General features: G+C 38.7%; 1 protein-coding gene across 4 annotated transcripts in view; it reads left to right on the top strand.

The window, feature by feature from the left end:
* The window catches only part of FBXW11 (F-box and WD repeat domain containing 11), a 130,760-nt gene that overhangs the window by 33,886 nt on the left and 76,918 nt on the right, over window positions 1-19,956 (top strand). For 2 of the 4 annotated variants that reach the window (XM_010851284.1, XM_010851283.1), the window contains exons 1-2: window positions 1,310-5,176; window positions 5,960-6,061. The exons of 1 other annotated variant lie outside the window; for it this stretch is intronic. In XM_010851284.1, the coding sequence (XP_010849586.1) occupies window positions 5,162-5,176; window positions 5,960-6,061 (117 nt within the window). In that variant the 5' untranslated portion in view covers window positions 1,310-5,161. Of the gene's footprint in view, window positions 1-1,309; window positions 5,177-5,959; window positions 6,062-19,956 lie in introns of those variants that run through there. One more of the 4 variants, XM_010851286.1, reaches the window with a different exon arrangement.

The raw sequence follows: 19,956 nt of genomic DNA, 5'->3' as shown, positions 1-19,956 counted from the left end.
GGCAGGGCCACAGGACTGGAAAAGGGCAGTTTTCATTCCAATCCCAAAGAAAGGCAATGCCAAAGAATGCTCAAACTACCACACAATTGCACTCATCTCACACGCTAGTAAAGTAATGCTCAAAATTCTCCAAGCCAGCCTTCAGCAATACGTGAACCGTAAACTTCCAGATGTTCAAGCTGGTTTTAGAAAAGGCAGAGGAACCAGAGATCAAATTGCCGACATCTGCTGGATCATCGAAAAAGCAAGAGAGTACCAGAAAAACATCTACTTCTGCTTTATTGACTATGCCAAAGCCTTTAACTGTGTGGATCACAATAAACTGTGGAAAATTCTGAAAGAGATGGGAATACCAGACCACCTGACCTGCCTCTTGAGAAATCTGTATGCAGGTCAGGAAGCAACAGTCAGAACTGGACATGGAACAACAGACTGGTTCCAAATAGGAAAAGGAGTACGTCAAGGCTGTATATTGTCACCCTGCTTATTTAACTTCTATGCAGAGTACATCATGAGAAACAGTGGGCTGAAAGAATCACAAGCTGGAATCAAGATTGCTGGGAGAAATATGAAGAACCTCAGATATGCAGATGACATCACCCTTATGGCAGAAAGTCAAAGGAACTAAATAGCCTCTTGGTGAAAGTGAAAGAGGAGAGTGAAAAAGTTGGCTTAAAGCTCAACATTCAGAAGACAAAGATCATGGCATCTGGTCCCATCACTTCATGGGAAATAGATGGGGAAACAGTGGAGACAGTGTCAGACTTTATTTTTTTGGGCTCCAAAATCACTGTGGATGGTGACTGCAGCCATGAAATTAAAAGATGCTTACTCCTTGGAAGGAAAGTTATGACCAACCTAGATAGCATATTGAAAAGCAGAGACATTACTTTGCCAACAAAGGTCTGTCTCGTCAAGGCTATGGTTTTTCCAGTGGTCATGTATGGATGTGAGAATTGGACTGTGAAGAAAGCTGAGTGCCGAAGAATTGATGCTTTTGAACTGTGGTGTTGAAGAAGACTCCTGAGACTCCCTTGGACTGCAAGGAGACCCAACCAGTCCATTGTAAAGGAGATCAGCCCTGGGTGTTCTTTGCAATGAATGATGCTAAAGCTGAAACTCCAGTACTTTGGCCACCTCAGGCGAAGAGTTGACTCACTGGAGAAGACTCTGATGCTGGGAGGGATTGGGGACAGGAGGAGAAGGGAACGACAGAACATGAGATGGCTGGATGGCATCACCGACTCGATGAACATGAGTTTGAGTGAACTCTGGGAGTTGGTGATGGACAGGGAGACCTGGCGTGCTGCGATTCATGGGGTCGCAAAGAGTCGAACACGACTGAGCGACTGAACTGAACTAGAAACTTTAGGCGTGCTAGATTAATTCCAGTTCCTTGCATAGGACTGTCATTTCTTATTCGGCTTTGCTTATGTTATTCATTCTGCCTGGAATATCTCTTTCTCTCTTTTTTTCCCTTGGCAGCTTCCTACTCATCCATTATGGTTAGTTCAGGCATCTTCCTCCTTTGAGTGTGTGAAGACTGTGTGTATGTGTGCGTGTGTGTGTGTTGTATTTACATGGCATATTCTCAAAGTTCCCTTCTATGAGTTCCCAGAGGAGAGAGAAGGTCTTAGTTGTGTTTCTGTCTGCAGATATAAATTCAGATAAGTTTTTTGTTGAATGGAGTAGAATTTAAGCGCCTCAACTCAGTTATCTCAAGCGTGATGATAGGAGGCAGAAGAGGTGGGTAATGGTTCTGTGGAAAGTAGTTTAAAGAAAAAAATTGGAGAGATTTATGGAAAACCTAAATCAGATTTATGGAAAATCTAAATCAGAGTGACATCAGAGAGACAATTAACATAAAATACCCCTTTGAGTAGCTTGTGAAAGAATTGCCTCTTTGAGAAGGAATCAGGGCAAGATATTCAAAAACTATTCCATCTAGACACAGACCAAAGTTAGCTTTTGTGAGTTCCTCTAAAAGCCGGCCAATCAGAGGCGAGGTGCCTGCAGCCACTTTCCCTTTTGATTTGTGGTTCCTATGGCAATAGGAAGAGAGCCTAGGACATTTCTCTCCTACCTCTGTTAATAACTTTGCTTTTGAAAAATGCCAAAAGCTATTATTCTTTTTGTCCTTTCAGAATTACAGTGTCTCTCAGCATGGTGGCCCTGATTTTGGTTTTTGATTATACAGTGTGTGTGACAAAATTAATAAACACTGTCAGTTTCCTTGATTAATGTTCTTTTCTTTGGCTATACAACATATAAATATAAGTCAATCTAATTGGTTATTTGCTCTTACTGTTAGAACCCCGTTTGAATTAGTTCCTGTTCTTTGTGGACAACCCTAAATTAGAGTATTGGTTGCTAAATGTGAACATTAAAACGAACATTTCTTAGGGATTTTGTACCCCTTAAGCATCTTCATTGTGATCCCAGTGTGCTTCTCTTGAGCTCCAGGCTGAAGTCTCAGGAGGAAAGAGGCTTAGTTTGTATTGTTGTTAGCTTAATAAGTAGGTCAATAAGTGTTTCTTAAAATTGATAAATACCCATGGTACCAGGATAAGTACCATGGTACTCATATTTTAACAATGAGGTAGTGTTCCAAAAGTTTAAAGATATGACCACTGTTAGCGTTTTAAAAAAAGAAAGAGAGAGAGCGCGACAATGGTGTGTGTTGTGCCTCTGTGGAGCTCAAAGGAAGAGACCTTTGCACTATTCAGTAAAAGAACGATAGACAATAAGTTACTCCACAGTAGTCAACATGGGTCTTCACCCAGGTCCCTATATTTAGAATCAGCAGCTTCAAGAATCAATTACTGCTTGTGGTCAAAGCTGCATTTTAATGCTCTTAGGTTGATAAATATGGAACTTTTATGTTTAGCCATGCTTTACAAATAGATCAATGTCCTCTTGGACTGTTAGCCCTAAGAGTAGCCTTATTTAGACTAGCAGGCATAGGCATCTTTATAAAAAGATGGATGTATTTCCTAGAGTGGCATTTTCTGTTGAGTAAAAACTATTTTTCAGCGCTGTGGTTGGTTATTTAGCTCCAAGGTAATTGACTGTGAAAGTAGAGCAGTTCTAATATGTGTTATAAACACTGGCATCACTCTCTTTACCCCAGAATATCTTCCATCGGTGTTACAAAGATAAGTTCTTAGAAACTGGACTATCTTTAAAAGTCTTTTTCTGAATATACAAGTTCAATGTCAAACTTTAAAAATACCTGTAATAAATATTTAATATTTTGAAATTAGGTTCTCAGGTTTATTTTATGTTGTTTTCCATATTTTTATAAGTATTAATTAGATCATTAGATGATTAGGAAACTGCTCACTACTTTTCTTCTTTGGGCTTTATTTAGTTTCTTTACTTCTGAAGTCGTGGGGGGGTGGTTTGAACTAATTGGTCCAGTTCTCATAATCTAAATCTCACAGACTCTAAATTCTTTGATTTAGTGAATGTGAAAATTGGTCTCTCTCTTTTTTTTTAAGTTTTGGATCTCAGGTTATTAGCAGAACCTAATCAGAATACATTACCTACCTTATGCCTTCATGGTGTTTACCCTTTGAGGTAAATACATACTGAACTCTGCAACAGGAACCTGTTTTTACTGAATCAATGAAAATTGATTTTCAGATGAGTTTTGGTGTTAATTTGGTATTAGTTGTTGCATACAGGTGTAATCCTTGAAGTCTGTTCTCAGGTATAAGTGATTCTGTGATTTGGATAACTACAGAGATTCCAAAAAGGGAACTTAAATTGAACTATGAGGATGTTGGACATTTAAATTAAATAATGTATGCAATCCACATATATATACACATGTAGTGTGCTTGGGCACTTTCTCTGCCCTAAATGTTTCGCTAGGTATCTCTGGATAGTTTGTTGTAGTGGAAAGAAAACATGTTTGCTGAGAGTCAGACGGGATTAACCTCTTGTCCTAGTTCTGCCATCAATTAGCCCTTGTTTCCTTGCACTTTCAATAAGTTGCTGTTTAAGCAGATCAAGCTCTGCTTTCCTGATCTTTGGTTTCCTCATCTGTAAAATGGAATCATACTTGTCTTACAAGGGTTATTGTGAGGGTTTACTATGTCAGCTGTCTGGCATATAACAAGAGCTTGATAAATGGCAGCTATTGTCATTATATTATCCAAACATTTGTTCAACATCTTTTATGGCCCTCTTTGAAAGTGTTGGGGTGATGACATATGTATGCCTTGAGTATCAGCGATATAATTCTACCATATTGGCTATGGGAAGCTTTGAAAAGGAAGCATACTATTGGAAATACATGGTATTTTCTTCATTACCAAAAACCTTCTTACTTTTTTATTCCATTGAGTCCACTGGTTTCGTATTCTTTAAATGCCTTTTCCAGGTAATCTCAATACTCCATTACATTATTGGTGGGATTTAACTAGAAAGTACAGATGGCGGATAGGAAGGAGCCCAGGCTTACCTGAGTTCAAGCACAGTGCCCTTGGTTTATATTGTAGTTGGGGTAACCATAGAATTTACCTCCCAAACCAGAACACTTTTGAGAGTGAAAGTTATGCTGAGACCAGTGTAAACTTGGACTGTCCCAGGAAAGTGGGTATATTTAACCATCCTAATTATAGCTAGAATAAACAAGTTTATGAGGTTGGGTCTGAGACTTCTGGAGGATTTTGGTTGAACCCAAACACCCAGCTTCAGTTTTGTTTTTTTTTGATTCTTCATTTTGCCAGAGTAAATTAATTGACCTTAGGTTTGAAAAAGTACTTATTGAATACCACAAATAATCTAATGGTTTAAAAATACTAGCTGTATTGTATTTGTTTATATTTTACTTTTTTACTTAATTCCCTTAAAACCAGCAAGCTCTTAAAGAATAATGGGAATGGGTAAATGAAATAAGCTTTTAATTCTTACTTGTGTTAAATGAATATTGTAAGCAAAGTCCAAAATGAAAGTCATGATTATTCTAAAGTTTTTTTTTTTTTTTTTGCCTTTGCGAAGGCAGAGATCTGGGTGACACTCAAAATCAGATGTGTTTTTATCAGCTCTTTTGTCTCCTTTATCTATCAATCTGTCGCTCATCTTTCTTGCTCTTTTTGCCTTGTGTCTCTAGGTGCCCTGTGATTTTATCTAGGGAAGTGCAGAAACTGCCCAGATGATCAAGTTTCAGGTGATCAAAGCTTTTATAATAGAGGCATCATAGTCTTGTGGAATGAATGTGGGTTTTAATAGCGGCAACCAAAGTTTGAAATTCTGACTTTCCCCTCTTTTGCTGTCTTTGTGCAAATGACTTACCTTTGAACCTCAGTTTCTTGACACTGTGGTGTGGTAATTAGAGAACACATTTAAAGTACCGGCCCCATAGTAGGTAATGTAATGATGGTAATTGTAATTATACAACATAGACCAAAAACCATTGAGGCTGGTGGCTCAGATGGTAAATAATCTGCCTGCAGTGCTGGAGGGTTCAATCCCTGGGTTGGGAAGATCCCCTGGAGGAGGGCATGGCAACCCACTCCAGTATTCTTGCCTAGAGAATTCCATGGACAAAGGAGCCTGGCGGGCTACAGTCCATGGGGTCACAAAGAGCTGGACACAACAGAGCTACTAAGCACATGATGTTAGAGTCGCAGTCTCACCACTAATCTTGTTTTGCCCTCAGACTTTACAGTTCCCTTTAATGGGTTTCCACTGAAACATCTTTCTCTCCCTCTTGATTCTGCTCACTGTACCCTGAGGAGTTAGTGGTTGGCAGCAGAAACCTCCTTTCCGTAGGACAGAAAGTGGGCCCTCTCCCAGGTTTCCGTAAGTTTTGCTGGACTACCACCCCTGACCTCCAAGCTGCCATGGGTGCACCCCCTGCCCGACTAACATTCAAGTTGCCTGTGTGAAGGAGTGATTTGTTGCGGCCTCTAACTGCTTCTTCTCTTCCTTCCTTTTTGTCATCCTGCAGTGTTCTGTGCCAAGGTCTTTGTGGCTAGGCTGCGCCAACCTGGTAGAGAGCATGTGCGCACTGAGTTGCCTGCAGAGCATGCCCAGTGTCAGATGTCTCCAGGTGCCTCTCTTCTTTCTTGTTGTAAATGTGTTTTTTACGTATACCATGAACATTTGTTGAAACTTGCAGTAGTGTGTTTAATCCAATGTTAAGTCTGCTAAATGTTCTGTGTAACCCTCTGCTTTCCTCCAGCCTGGGTGCCCTACGTGGAGGAGTTCATACCTAGAGGGGCCCTTCTGAGCAAATGGGTCTTTGGCTGGGCCCTATTCTGCTCCTCTTTTTCCGCTCCTGCTTTTTATCCTCCCAACCCCCACCTTGAATCTGTGATTCTCATGTTTAATAGTTGTGCATGTACCCCCAAAACCTTGACATTTTCCATTTGGCTACCTTTAACAGTTCTTTCTTGAGTTGGGAGGGTTTCATAATTAAAGTGGTGATTTTTCTATTTTGAAACTCATCCTTTTGGCTTGCTTTCTCTCCCTCCTTCCATAAAGGAGTGGAGAGGGAATCACTAACAGTATAAAGCCTCAAATTGAAGTTTATAAAGATCACAGCTTTATGCTGGCAATAACTGTCAGTTTGGGCCACCTCCCAAAGACCAGGGCTGACACCTGTCCTTAGGGTCCACCCAGTTTTCCAGGCCGAGGCTGGCAGAGAATTCCACAGATAAAAGTAAAACTCTTTGGGGGTGTGGGAGGGGTTGCTCCGATAAAAGCTATTAGCAGGAGTGCAGCTGGGCTAACCTCACATGTTGGGATGGATTCTAAGAGAGTCAAGGCGGAAAACATTGTGACTTTATTGGGAAAGCTCTGTTTAGAGAAAGCATGTGTTTAATTTAGTATGGTTTCAGTAGCAGTATTCAGTTTTCATCACTGTATATTCCAGACAGTTTGATATATCTTTAAAAAGCAGTATTGAATTCCTGGCATCCTGTTGAGACTGCCCTGTTTTAGGAAAACACTGTAGAATCAAGAAATGATTTAGAGGGATCTTACTGATGGAATGAGTTTACTTTACTGTTCTCAAGGTAATCTCTCTATTCATGTTTACAGTCTTTAAATGGAGTTGGGGAGCCAGAAAGGGGGAAAATTTCCTTCATATTGGGATTGTGAACATTCTGAGCTGCGCTAGTGTGGTTATTGATTCAGATTGCTTTCTTTAGAAAACAGTTAACTTGAGAGTGAAGTCAATATAAGATCCAGTTGTCTTAGAGTCTATATGAAAAGTTGAGTTAGGACTCTTAGGGTCCAGGGATTGGGTGTTTCAGTAATGCGCCAGTGTAATGCATATTTACTCTTGGAAAAGCAGCTTCTCTGCATGTGATATAACTTTAACAAAAATGTTTTTGAAATAGCAGACTGAGATTATTGCATGTGCTCTCCTTGGTGCTAAATAATGGATATTTGCATTATAGTAATAGTGTGTACATCTTTGTCTTCTATTTTTCCGAAAATGCTTACTTGAATGTTATAGTTGCTTTTTAGTGGATTGATCCAGTTTCTATCCAGAAATTTAAGCAGGCGAAGAATTGTAGTTGTTAATGACATCTGGAAGTGCAGATTATTTTTATTGCATTTAGTTAAAAGTAGTTGACCAACGGAAGGCCTTATTCAGTATATTTTAGTAGCAGTATTGTGAATTCTCTGGAGTTGGGGTGAGTGGGAGGGAGCAAATAGGGTTTCTACCTTGAAAATGGAAACCCAGATAAGTTACTTCTTTGACTCATCTCTCCCAGTGAAAATCATTTAAGAGAAAAAATATAAACGTTGCCTTGAATAGACCTTAAAATAAGGTGAAATATTGAGTGATACTCACTGAAATGTTAATGGAACAAATAGTATCTTCAGAGGTGCATTGGGGAATTTTGTTTATTTAGATTTTTATTTTCTTTAGTTTATGGAAGAATATGCAGCACAGTAAAGTGAAATATGCACTCAGCTGATTGGAGTTAGATCATTCTATTTTGTTCCATTTGTGAAAGGAAAGTAAACATATATAAATGAACTTCGAAGACTTTCCTTCTGTCAGTTCTTTGGTTTTATATATTATTTTAATTGTCTACCTCCAGTATCCAAAACAAATACTAAAAGTTAGTGACTTAATTTGAATAGGGGCTTTTTCAAAGAATGCCTATTGCTTATAAGCTACATCTTATTTTTGTCACAGAGATGACTTCTGCATTCACATTCTCAGCAAGCCCATTTTAAGAAGGCCTTAGAAAAGCAGGAACAGGCTACCCGAAGAGCCTGGTTGACTATGCTAGAGCTCTGGAATTGCATGAAAGGGCCCCCTTAAAATGACCACGTGCACCAGGGAACAGTTGCAACTTCAGCCAACTAGCCTATCTATTGGCTGATTTATCATACCATTTGAAAAGCAGGAGTAAAGTTAGTACTGTAGTTGCCTTTAGGCATAATGTATTCCTCTAGTTTCTGCTGTGAGAGAGGAAAAGGAATAGGAAAGACAAAAAAATAAAAACCATTCATTTGCCTCAGTAAAACTGTTTTAAAGAAAACTCCACTCACCACCAGTTCTACTCAGGGCTTCATATATATTAGCTTTGTGACAACCCTATGAGGTAGGTATTATTCCCTTTTTTTCAGATGTAGGAACTGGGACTCAGAGGTGATACGTATGATTCAACTCAAGTTAATCTGTGAAGTGGTAGAGCTAGCATTTGAATTCAAGATTTGCGTGATTCCAAAATTGATTTTCTTTCCTCTACACTGGAATGCTACTATTTCTAGAGTTTTCCATTTTAGTTTTGTTTGTTAAAACTTTGCTACTGAGATATCCGGTGTGTGGCTTATTTAGTCATTATTTGAAAATAAAAAAAGAAAAACCTGCCAAATATCTCTGGAGGGAGGAAATTACATTCCCCTTACCAAGCTGAGCCCTCCTGAATCTTAAAGCTAGTGAGGTTGCTGAGTGGCTTTTCTGAAAATTCAGTTCTATGAGTATTTCCTGAGCAATTGGTATGTGCCAGGGCCTGTATTGGTGCTGGGTATATAAAGATGAGCAGTGCAGATTTAGTCCCTGCTGTCTTGGAGTTCATTGTAATAAGCAGACCTGTGGACACAAATTCAGCCTGAGTCACAAAGTCCAGGTGTGTATGTGTGTGTAATGAAATTCTGATGTTAGCCAAATATACGCACACATACACACACTTACATATTTACACATACATACATACTTTTAAAAATTGGGACTAACCCTCAACATTTTTTTGGAACAGTTGAACTAGAATATCTGAATGCCTCTGAACTAAGCTGAACTAAATCAATATTTCAGTTGGTTCAGTTATTCAGATTCAACCAGTTGATTGTTACATCATATAATCAAGAGTTTGGACCATGTATCTATGTATCACATATTATATATGATTGTATAATTATCATTTAAGTATCATTTATGACTATATATGTATTACATGTGTTGTAAAATACCCACCTTGTTTTTAAGTGTTGGGCTCTGGGTACTAGGTTATCTCATTGAATTCTTTATGGAGAAGTTATCTAGTTTGGCTTCTTTGTCTCTGAAGTTATGGAATTTAATTGACTTGTCTAAGGTTACACATTTATTTAAGTGGCAGAACTAGGTTAAGAGCTGGATCTGGGCACTTCCCTGGTGGTCCATGGTTGGGACGCTGCACTCCCAATGCAGGGAACTGAAGTTCTGTCACTGGTTGGGGAGCTAGATCCCTCGTGCCCCAACTAAGAGTTCCCATAATTGAGACCCTAGACAGCCAAGAAGTAAATAAATATTAACAACCAAAAAACCTAGATCTGGGTAACTGCAAAACCAGTGTTCTGGTCAGCATGCTGTAGTGACCTTAACTTGACAACTGCCATTTTGGGGTTGAAAAAAATTCCCTTTTATTTTTATCATTAAAAGTTGAAGGCTGATGCACCTGGATGTAGAGGTTCTGTGCAGTGAACTGACACACAAGTTCCCAGCTAGGGATGCGCCTTTTTCAAGAGTTGCACTGATGATGATGACTTGGAGTGACAGAAGGGATTGTGAGAGTCCAGCTTCAGTGCCTCGCTTCTAGTTCCATTTGGGTAGTTGTTGAGTCACTAAGTGGCGTCCGACTCTTTTGCAACCCTGTGGCCTGTAGCCTGCCAGGCTCCTCTGTTCATGGAATTTCCCAGGGAAGAGGAATTTCCCAGGGAGTGGGTTGCCATTTCCTATCCCAGGGGATCTTCCCCACCCAGGGGTTGAACCCACATCTCCTGCACTGGCAGGTGAATTCACACTGAGCCACCAGGGAAGCCCCACTGTGGATAGTGCTGTGCAGCAATGAATAGAACTTTTGACAGCTGCCTGTCTTGTTTCTTTTCTGTTCACTATGTATAGTGATCCACACTGATTGGAGGACACTACAGTTGGAACTTACAGCTGCCAACCTAAGAGAATATTCTTTAGAGAAGGGAGATAGCTTGGTAGAAAGAATCGTGATTCTGGAGCAGACAAACCTCAATTCTAGTCTTCTCTCTGGTGCCTGATAGCTTTGTGATGCTCGCTGGTCAGGTTTCCTATTCTCCTGACCACCCCCCCACCCCGCCCCGTTTCCTCATCCTTTACATGAAGGTGGTTATATCTGCCCACACAGTTTTATGAAGTAGAGGGAGATAGCATCTACACCCTGCCATTGGTTGGCTATTGAGGGAATGAAAATTCGTTTCTTTCATCACTTGCCCCTGGTGCCCTGTCTGGCCTGACAGCCTCAGAGCCCAGGGCAGGATCAGAGTAAGATAAAAGGTTGGGTGTGTGATATGGCCCCTGCTGTCAGGGGTTCTTGTTTTGTCCAGGGCTGTGTCCTTAGGTCAGACGTGGCTGTTCCAACTCAGTGTCTTTTTTTTTCTAGTAAGTGTTGGGGATTTATTATTTCTTGTTCATTATTCTGTTGAACTCTAGGGCCAATAATGGGAAGGCTTGACATAACCTTTCAATGGTAGAGTGTAGTATTTTATGAACATTAAAAACCTTTTTTTTCTCTTTATAAGAAAATTTACTCAATATAGTTTATTAAAAAAAAACTCCATTGGTAACCTCACCACTCAGTGAACATTTGTTGCTGTTTTAAGGTCTCTCTTCCTCCTGCCTGTTGGGCAGGAAGGAATTCATCAAATTGTGCAGGTTCTCTTCATTATTGTGGTGATGAAAATGATTATAAGAGTGGTGTTTTAATGTCCTATGGAACCCCACAGTGTGACTTTGGAATCATGAGAAGGATGAAAGAGGGTTTAGCATAATGCCGCTCACACTTCTACTCACCTGGAATAGCTCTGGATTTAGCTGTACTAGATAGATAGCAAGACTCTTAGCAAGATTTTATGTGAAAAATTCTATGGAAATTTCCAAACACACAAAAGTAAAGAGACCCTTTCAACTCAACTGTGAACAGTTTTCAAAATGAAGCTATTCTTAGTCCAACTTTCTCTTTCTTGAACTTTGTTTTTTCTGGAGCATTTTTAAACAAATCTGAGATAGCTTTTAAAAAAGAAGGAGCATGACAAATCAGTGTTTTATGTTAGCAAAAAAAAAGAATCATAAAAAAGGCTCAAAGAATTAAAAATAGTACAACTAATATAGAAAGTTATAAAAGACATATGTTTCCTTTGAACCCAGGTCTCACTTCCCAAAGTGTTACTTAGGAGTTTCTCCTGTTATCCTTTAGATAGAAGCTTAAAAAACTACAAATATGACCATATTATACATATTAGTTTTCAATTAATAGCTTTTTCAAATTAGTAAGATACGTTGCCCATCTTCCCATATCAGCATATGAGATCATGTGAACCCTGTTCTTTTTAATAGACACAAAAATATTTCATTATGTTGGTTTTATCATTTAAAAATATATATATCCAGTTCCCTATCAAAGTAATTTTGGGGCTCAATTTTTTTCTGTCATGGCACTGTATTTGAATGAATGTATATTTTTAGGCTTGGATAATTATGTATGTAGAATAAGTTCCTAGAAGTACAGTTGCTTGGTCAACAAATATCAGTGTTTTTTATTAAATCGTCCATTTACAGAAAAGTAATAATCTCTCCTATCCATCCCCCCAACAAATGTTAACAGTTAATGTTATCTAGCATTGCATATTTCAGTTTTTTCATTCATAGAATTTGTTACTCTACAATTATAGGGACTTTCTTATTTTATTAAAATAGGGAAAATGGGCTCACTGTAGAAAAACCACAGTACAGTCTCCTTTATTTATTTATCATCATAGTACAGACATGTCTCCAGATTTTGTAAAGCCTAACTCTTTTTACCAGTGGAAATTTCACCAACTTTTATCATCCATAGATTTGAGAGGAGTACAGTTTTTTTTTCTTTCTGAATTACAATACAATGTATATAAATATAAAAATCTTAATTGTTGATTATACCTCAGTGATCTGTCACAAAATGAAGTGATTTATTTTGATAGAACTGGCTAAATTGTTTCCATGGAGGGTGGACCACTTTATAATCTAGTTTATTTCTATAAGCTCTGGATATCATTTAAAAATATTTAAGGTTTACTTTTAAAATATTATTAAAAATAACCTATACTTGTTCAAAATTAAACTAATAATAAAAAATGACAAATAGTAACATGGTGAATTAAGACTTTCTACCATCATTTTAAATCACTGAATAACATTCCATTTAATATACATATTGCTGATTTTAAGAAACCCTCCCTCTTTGTCAAGACTTTTTCAAGTTTTTGAGACATCCATGTTGAGTAGAAGGTCATTGTAGATAAGTCTTTGGATACTTCTTTGATTATTTCCCTAGGTGAAAGAGTGTGCACATTGAAACACTTTAGGTTGCTAAATTGTACTTTTGACAAGTTGGGTCAGTTTCCACTCCTTAGAGCAGTGGATGAGAGATTCCCTTTTTATATGTCTTTGCTGGCATTGGATAGTTTAATTTTTAATTTTTTTTTCCATTCCTGTGAATGAAATGTTAAAATACGTATTTACTGGCCATTTCTACTTGTCTTCTGTGCCTTATCTCTTCATACCTACTTGGTATTTTTCTAAAATGACTTTTTAAAAAAAAATCTCAGTTTAGGAACTCTTTATATATTAAATATGGTAACTCCTGTCATTTATTGCAGATGTTTTCCCCTGACTTTGGCCTTTCAGTTTGGTTGATAATGCTTAGAGATTTTTACTTTAAATATAGTCATATTTATTCTTTTTATTAATTTATTTTTTATTGAAGTATAATTGATTTACAGTGTGTTAATTTTTGCTGTACAGAGTGATTCAGTTATGTACACACACACACACACGCACGCACGCACGCACGCACGGTTTTTTCATCTTCTTTGCCATCATGGCTTGTCCCGGACGTTGACTCGGGTTCCCTACGCTGTAGGGACCTTGCTTGTCCCTCTCTGTAAGGGTCCGCCTTTGCCTGCCCCGCACTCCAGTGCGTCCTCCACGCCCGCCTCCCATGGCAGCCGCGTGTCTGTGCTCTGTGTGTGCGTCTGTTTCGTAGATCGGGGCACGTGTGTCATGTTTTAGATTCCACACAGAAGCGTTTTCATGCGGCATTTGTCTTTTTCTTTGTGAGTTGCTTCACCTGGTGTAATCTCCAGGTTCTTCCACGTTGCCAGAAATGGCACTTTGTTCTTTTGCATGGCTGAGTGACATTCTCTTCTGTGTGTGCACCGCATCGTTTTTTATCCAGTCCTCTGTCAGTGGACATTTAGATTGTTTCCTTGTGTGGCTGTTGCGAATAGCACGCTGTGAACATAGGGGTGCATGTGGCTTTTTGAATTATTGTTTTGTAGGGATATACGCCCAGGAGTGGGATTGCTAGATTGTATGCTGACTTTAATTTTCTGAGGAGCCTATCATTCTGTGTTCCATAGTGGCTGCACCAACTTACATTCCCACCAGCAGTGTAGGAGGGTCCCCTTTTCTCAATACCCCCTCCAGCATTTGTTATTTATAGACTGTAAGAAAATAATCTAATTTCTGGTTGTGCTGGGTCTTGGCTGCTGCCTGCAGGCTCTCTCCAGCTGTAGAGTCAGGGCTGCTCCTCGTTGCGGTGCACGGGCTTCTCACTGCTGTGGCGTGTCTTGTTACAGAGCACAGGCTCTAGGTGCTGTAGCCCACGGGCTCAGCAGCTGTGGCATACGGGTTTAGTTGCTCTGTGGCGGGGGATCTTCCTGGGCCAGAGACTGAACCCATGTTCCCTGCGTTGGCAGGCAGATTCTCATCCCCTGTTGCTGTAGACTTTTTACCATGGCCTTCTGGTTAGTGTGAGGTGGTTTTCATTGTCGTTTTCCTTGGCATTTCTCTAATAATTAGCAGTGTTGAGCATCCTTTCATGTGCCTATTGGCCACCGTAGTCGTTCTTTTCCTTTGCCATTCTTCCAGTGGTCTTTGGCTTTGTTTTACATTTAAATCTTTCTGTTCCTTCTGCAGTTTACTTTGGTAAATTCTTTGAATCAGGGATCCACATTCTTTCCAAATGGCCACTCTGTTTTCTGCATACTATTTGCTGATCCAGCTTTTCTCCATTGCTTTGAAATCATATGATTATTTCATTTCCTTAAATCTGATAATGTCCACTCATACAAATCTCTTTCAAGATTTTGTTTTTCTTCATTTCCCTAGTATCATCATCAGTTTTTAACTTATGTGGGGTTGCCATGGTCTGCAGTATATCATGCTGTCTTTTATACAAATAATGCTGGTTTCAAAGTGTCTTGTTAGTGATGATAAACTTTGAAAGTTCAAAATTTCAAAGTGCCAAACAGAACGATTTATTTTAGCATTTTTCTAAAGAAGTGATTTTTCCTGTTTTTTACTATGAATTGAAATTGTTGGATATTTTTAAAAATCATTTCCATGTCATATTTTCTGAAAACAGAGTGACTTTATGATCTCAGAATTTGAAGCAGCGGAAGCAGTAGCAAGTAAATTCATATTTTGGAGAAAGTTCTAATGACAGCACAGTGGTTGGCATATAGTACTAACATTCAAGAAGTAGCACTTGATTAACTCATGGATCATACACATATGTTTAAACACTCAAGAAATCACATACATTTGCCATGGTTGAGAGCTTCTGCTATGGGAAAATGAAAATGACACCTTGTCTTACTGACAGTTTTAATTTATGGTTTCCAAAACAGTGTATGTGATGGATAAGGTTTAACAGTGTACATAATTTAAGGATAGGTAGGTGGATAAATGAAATTCAGACCACATCAGAAAATGCCTTTTTAGTTTTTCAACAAAAATAACACAGTATGCCTCATACTAAAGTCTTTTATATTGTTTGTAAGAATTCTGGTTTATGTACTTCTGTTGATTTATACTTATTGTTCTGTTTATGAAAGTAACATTTTTTCATTGCAAAAATTATGGATAGTAGAAAAGTATAAAGAAGAAATTAATCATTCAACCATATTCTCACTTTTAGTGTCCATTCTTTTGTTTTTTTCCCTTGACATTTTATTTCTGTGTGTGTGTGTATATTTTGTTTATAGATAGGCTTAACTCTATATATACTGAATTATAACCCCATTTTTACCAATATGGTTCACATTAATAAACCTAGGTCTTCATTTTTAATAATTATATAGAGTTTTAATTGTCTGGATGTATAGTAATTTAATCACTCTCCTACTGATGGACATTAAGGTTATTAAATTTTAGTCTGTACGTACTTATTAGGTTGTATGTACAATAATGTAATCACTCTCCTACTGGTGGACATTAAAGTTATTAAGTTTTAGTCTGTACTTATTTCTTAGGTTTTATTCATTGGAAAAATTCTAAATCAAAGGGTATAAACTTTTTAAGGTTTTCTGACATTGACCAATCCACCACCAAAAAGTTATTCTGATCTACATTATTCTCAGCAGTATATGATAGTAGAAATAAATACCCAATGTGGAAAACTGGAAAGCATAGGAAAACACAAAGAATGCATTAAAAAAAATCATACTTTGTTTACTCATTTGTTTATTCTTCAAGCAGCAAATATTTATGAAGCTTCTACTATGTACCAGGGATTATTGTAGGGGCTGGAAATACAGGAGTGCACAAAAAGCCACTCTGTCTTGAAACTTAAATTTTAGTGGGGACAGAAAGGAAATAAGTAAATCACATGGTATTTTAGGTAGTAAGAAGTGCTATGGAGAAAGGGGGAGGTAGGGCACTCCAAGGAGGCTTTTGTTTTACAAGACATGGGACATCATTAGAGAAAACTGTCTGCAGTGCAGGAGACCCGGCTTTGACCCCTGGGTTGGGAAGAGCCCCTGGAGAAGGAAATGGCAACCCACTCCAGTATTCTTGCTTGGAAAATCCTATAGACCGAGGAGCGTGGTGGGCGACAGGCCATGAGGTTGCACGAGTCAGACCCGACTTAGCGACTAGCCCACCACCAGAGGAGCAGTTTATCCTGCTAACATGTTAATAGGATCTCTGTCTTCTGTATAGATGATAGAATGAAGAGAGAAAACAAGGGGGCCAACTCTAAGGTTGACCAGTGTATTAGTCATGGTTCCCCAGAGAGATAGAACCAGTAGTGCTAGGTAGGTAGATGGATAGATATTTTAGAGAATTGGGTCACATGATTGTGGGGACTGGCAAAGTTGAAATTTGTGTGGCCAAGCAGCTTAGAAATGCAGCCAAGATTTCGGTGTTACAGTCTGGAGGCAGAATGTTTTCTCTGTGGCCCTCAACTTACTAAATAAGCCCTGTGTACATTTTGGAAGGTAGTATGTGATCAGATCTACAAAATAACCTTCACAGCAACCTATAGATTAAGGCTTGACCAAACAACTGGCTGACTTGACACATAAAATTAACCGTTACAACTGTGACTGAAAAGAGGCCAACTTTGGAGTTAGGGATACAAATGGAAACAGAAGCAGCCCGTGACCAGATGAAGAAAAGTGAGTGTGACATTAGTAAGCGTGATACCAATCTTACCAAGCCAGTACCATTTGTGTCACCAGTATCTAATAACCATAGTCAGAGGTGATTTGGACTTTTGAGTCCCCAGTATGAGAAGATAAAAATGTGGTATGTGTCTACTTGTGACAATGAAGTGCTTTAGTATTGACTCTTCACGAAGAATCATTCAGTACATAGTACTCATTTTGTAGAAGAACCATACGTGTGTAGGGATCTCACAGTTAACACTTAGCCAGTCACATTACTAAGCCTTTTCCTGTACTTTTTCAATCCTCTGAACAGTTTTATGAACTAGGTTTCGTTATGTCTGTTTTATACATGAGGAAATGGAGATTCAGAGAGAAAGAAAGCTTGTGACTTGCCTAAGGGCACATAAAAGTAAGGGGCAAAACCAGAATTTAAACAGTCCCTTTGGTTCCCATACGCTTTGCTTTGGTGGTATTAGTCTCTCAGTGGTTTTAGTCTCTTAAGTCATATCCAGCTCTTTGCGATGTCATGAAGCCTGCCAGGCTCCTCTGTCCATGGAATTTCCCAGGCAAGAACGCTGGAGTGGGGTAGCTATTTCCATTTCCAGGGGATCTTCCTGACCCGGGGATTGAACCCAGGTCTCTTGCTTGTCAGGTAGATTCTTTACCGTAGAGCCATGTGGGAAGCCCCTCCAATACACCTTACTGCCTCTCAAAGTAGAAACTGTTTTCATAGAGACGATTATGTGCATTTTAAGTTGTAAACAGAGTTTTCTAGGACAATTACGCAATAGGAATGCTATTTATGTTGTTACACCAGTAGCTTACATGATCAAATATCTCTTCTTTAGAGCCCTTCTCTGGCCACCCAGTCTAAAATAGCTTACTGCTTTTCACTCTGTTCCTTACCCTACTTTATTTTTTCTTCATGGCACTTAGCACTGCCTGAAATTACATTCTGTGTTTGTATTTTTTTTTCCCCTCCGCATTGTCTTTCTCCCCATGGAAACCCCAAGTTCCATGAGAAAAGGGTCATGTCTTAGTCTGCGTGAATAAATTCACCTGTTTGTAAAATAGTTTCTGAACAGGCAGAATAAACTGGAGAAGAAGAAATGGCTGTCTAAGCTAGGGACTGTTGGGATTATATGGTGTAGTAGTATTTGCTGTCATAGCCAGAACTACTTTGGACTTAGTTCGCTGAGTTCTTTGAACTCAAGTATTCTTGTGAATTGAAGGAGTTTCTTGAGGAAAAAATGATTTTGCTTTGAAGACTAGCTTGTTGCATTGTTGTTTTGCTTAAAAAATAATCTTTTCTGATTATAGAAGTAATGCATGCATATTGTAGAATGTTGGGATAAAATTAGAAAGAAAAATGAGGAATAATTTAGGGAATATCATTCTTAATAATTTGACATATTTTATTTGAGTTTTTAATCTGTGCATTGCTTTACATCCTTGAGAATTATATCTATATAATTATATAACCTTATATGCTTTTATTTTACTTTACATACTTTGTACACTTATTCAGGCTTATTGTGTTTATATGTTACTATTATTAAAAATTTCTCATGATTTGAAATGACCACATTCCATGAACATCCTATAATTTGACATTTTTCTGGATGCTTAGACTCTTCACTTTTATTTATTAAAAATGAATCGCCATCTTTTGGCACAACTCTTTGCCTTCCTTTTCAATTACTTAGGATATATTCCTAGGAGATACACTGTATATATCTTGTCATATTGCTTTCCAGAGGGTTTGCATCCTCACTAGGATTGAACATTGCTATTTTGAATAAGTTTAACTAGGCTACTTTGTGTAACTCGGTAGTATACTCTTAAAATCACAGGCCTCTTCACAAATGGCAACTCTTCTCTGAGCAATTTGAGTATATGTTGAGTCAGCTAAGCCATGGCCTACTAAAAGAAGATCTAATAATACTGGATATACTTGGCCAAGAGAAAGAATTTGAGAGACATTTTCAAACACAGAACACCTGTGCCAGTCTGCGCCTTCTTACTGAATTACTTGGGTGCTCTGATAGTAATTCAAAAATGAGATCATGCAGTTTGGATGGGATTATTTAGAAACTACTTAGAACATAGTGTTAAACATATCGCCCATACATTTTGTACATTTTTTACTGTCTGCTGTGTGCCACGCACTGTACTGTGACCTGGTAGCACAGAACCTGCTGCCAGTTTTTGTAGATGGGTGGCATATGAAAACTCTTCATAAGAAGAGCTTTCTATTCCTTCCTCCCTCCCTCTAAAAAACCAGGAGTTGCTTACTGAAGTCCTTGTAAGATCTCTTAGAGCTTGCTTCGTTTTTAAATTCAGAGTAAAAGGCAAATGTTAAATCCTTCATCTGTGGAGACAACAAGAGATGAAAAATTAAGGACTAAAGTAATGGTAACCAGAAGAATTAAAAGACGCTTACTTTTTGGAAGAAAACATACATAGCATATTGAAAAGCAGAGACATTACTTTGCCTACAAAGGTCCGTCTAGTCAAGGCTATGGTTTTTCCTGTGGTCATGTATGGATGTGAGAGTTGGACTGTGAAGAAGGCTGAGCACCGAAGAATTGATGCTTTTGAACTGTGGTGTTGGAGAAGACTCTTGAGAGTCCCTTGGACTGCAAGGAGATCCAACCAGTCCATTCTGAAGGAGATCAGCCCTGGGTGTTCTTTGGAAGGAACGATGCTAAAGCTGAAACTCCAGTACTTTGGCTACCTCATGTGAAGAGTTGACTCATTGGAAAAGACTCTGATGCTGGGAGGGTTTGGGGGCAAGAGGAGAAGGGGACGACAGAGGATGAGATGGCTGGATGGCATCACTGACTCGATGGACATAAGTCTGGGTGAACTCCAGGAGTTGGTGATGGACAGGGAGGCCTGGCGTGCTGTGATTCATGGGGTCACAAAGAGTCGGACACAACTGAGCAACTGAACTGAACCAGAAGAAACTATCACCTCATTAATTTCAAAGTAAAAACTTTGCCAGAAGCATTGCACAGAGGGATCTGTGGAGTTCAC

Source organism: Bison bison, unplaced genomic scaffold (assembly GCF_000754665.1).
Source record: "Bison bison bison isolate TAMUID 2011002044 unplaced genomic scaffold, Bison_UMD1.0 scf7180017864301, whole genome shotgun sequence".
Lineage (NCBI taxonomy): Eukaryota > Metazoa > Chordata > Mammalia > Artiodactyla > Bovidae > Bison > Bison bison.
The sequence above is the reverse complement of the archived record's forward strand: the minus strand, read 5'-3'. Positions and strand labels throughout refer to the sequence as shown.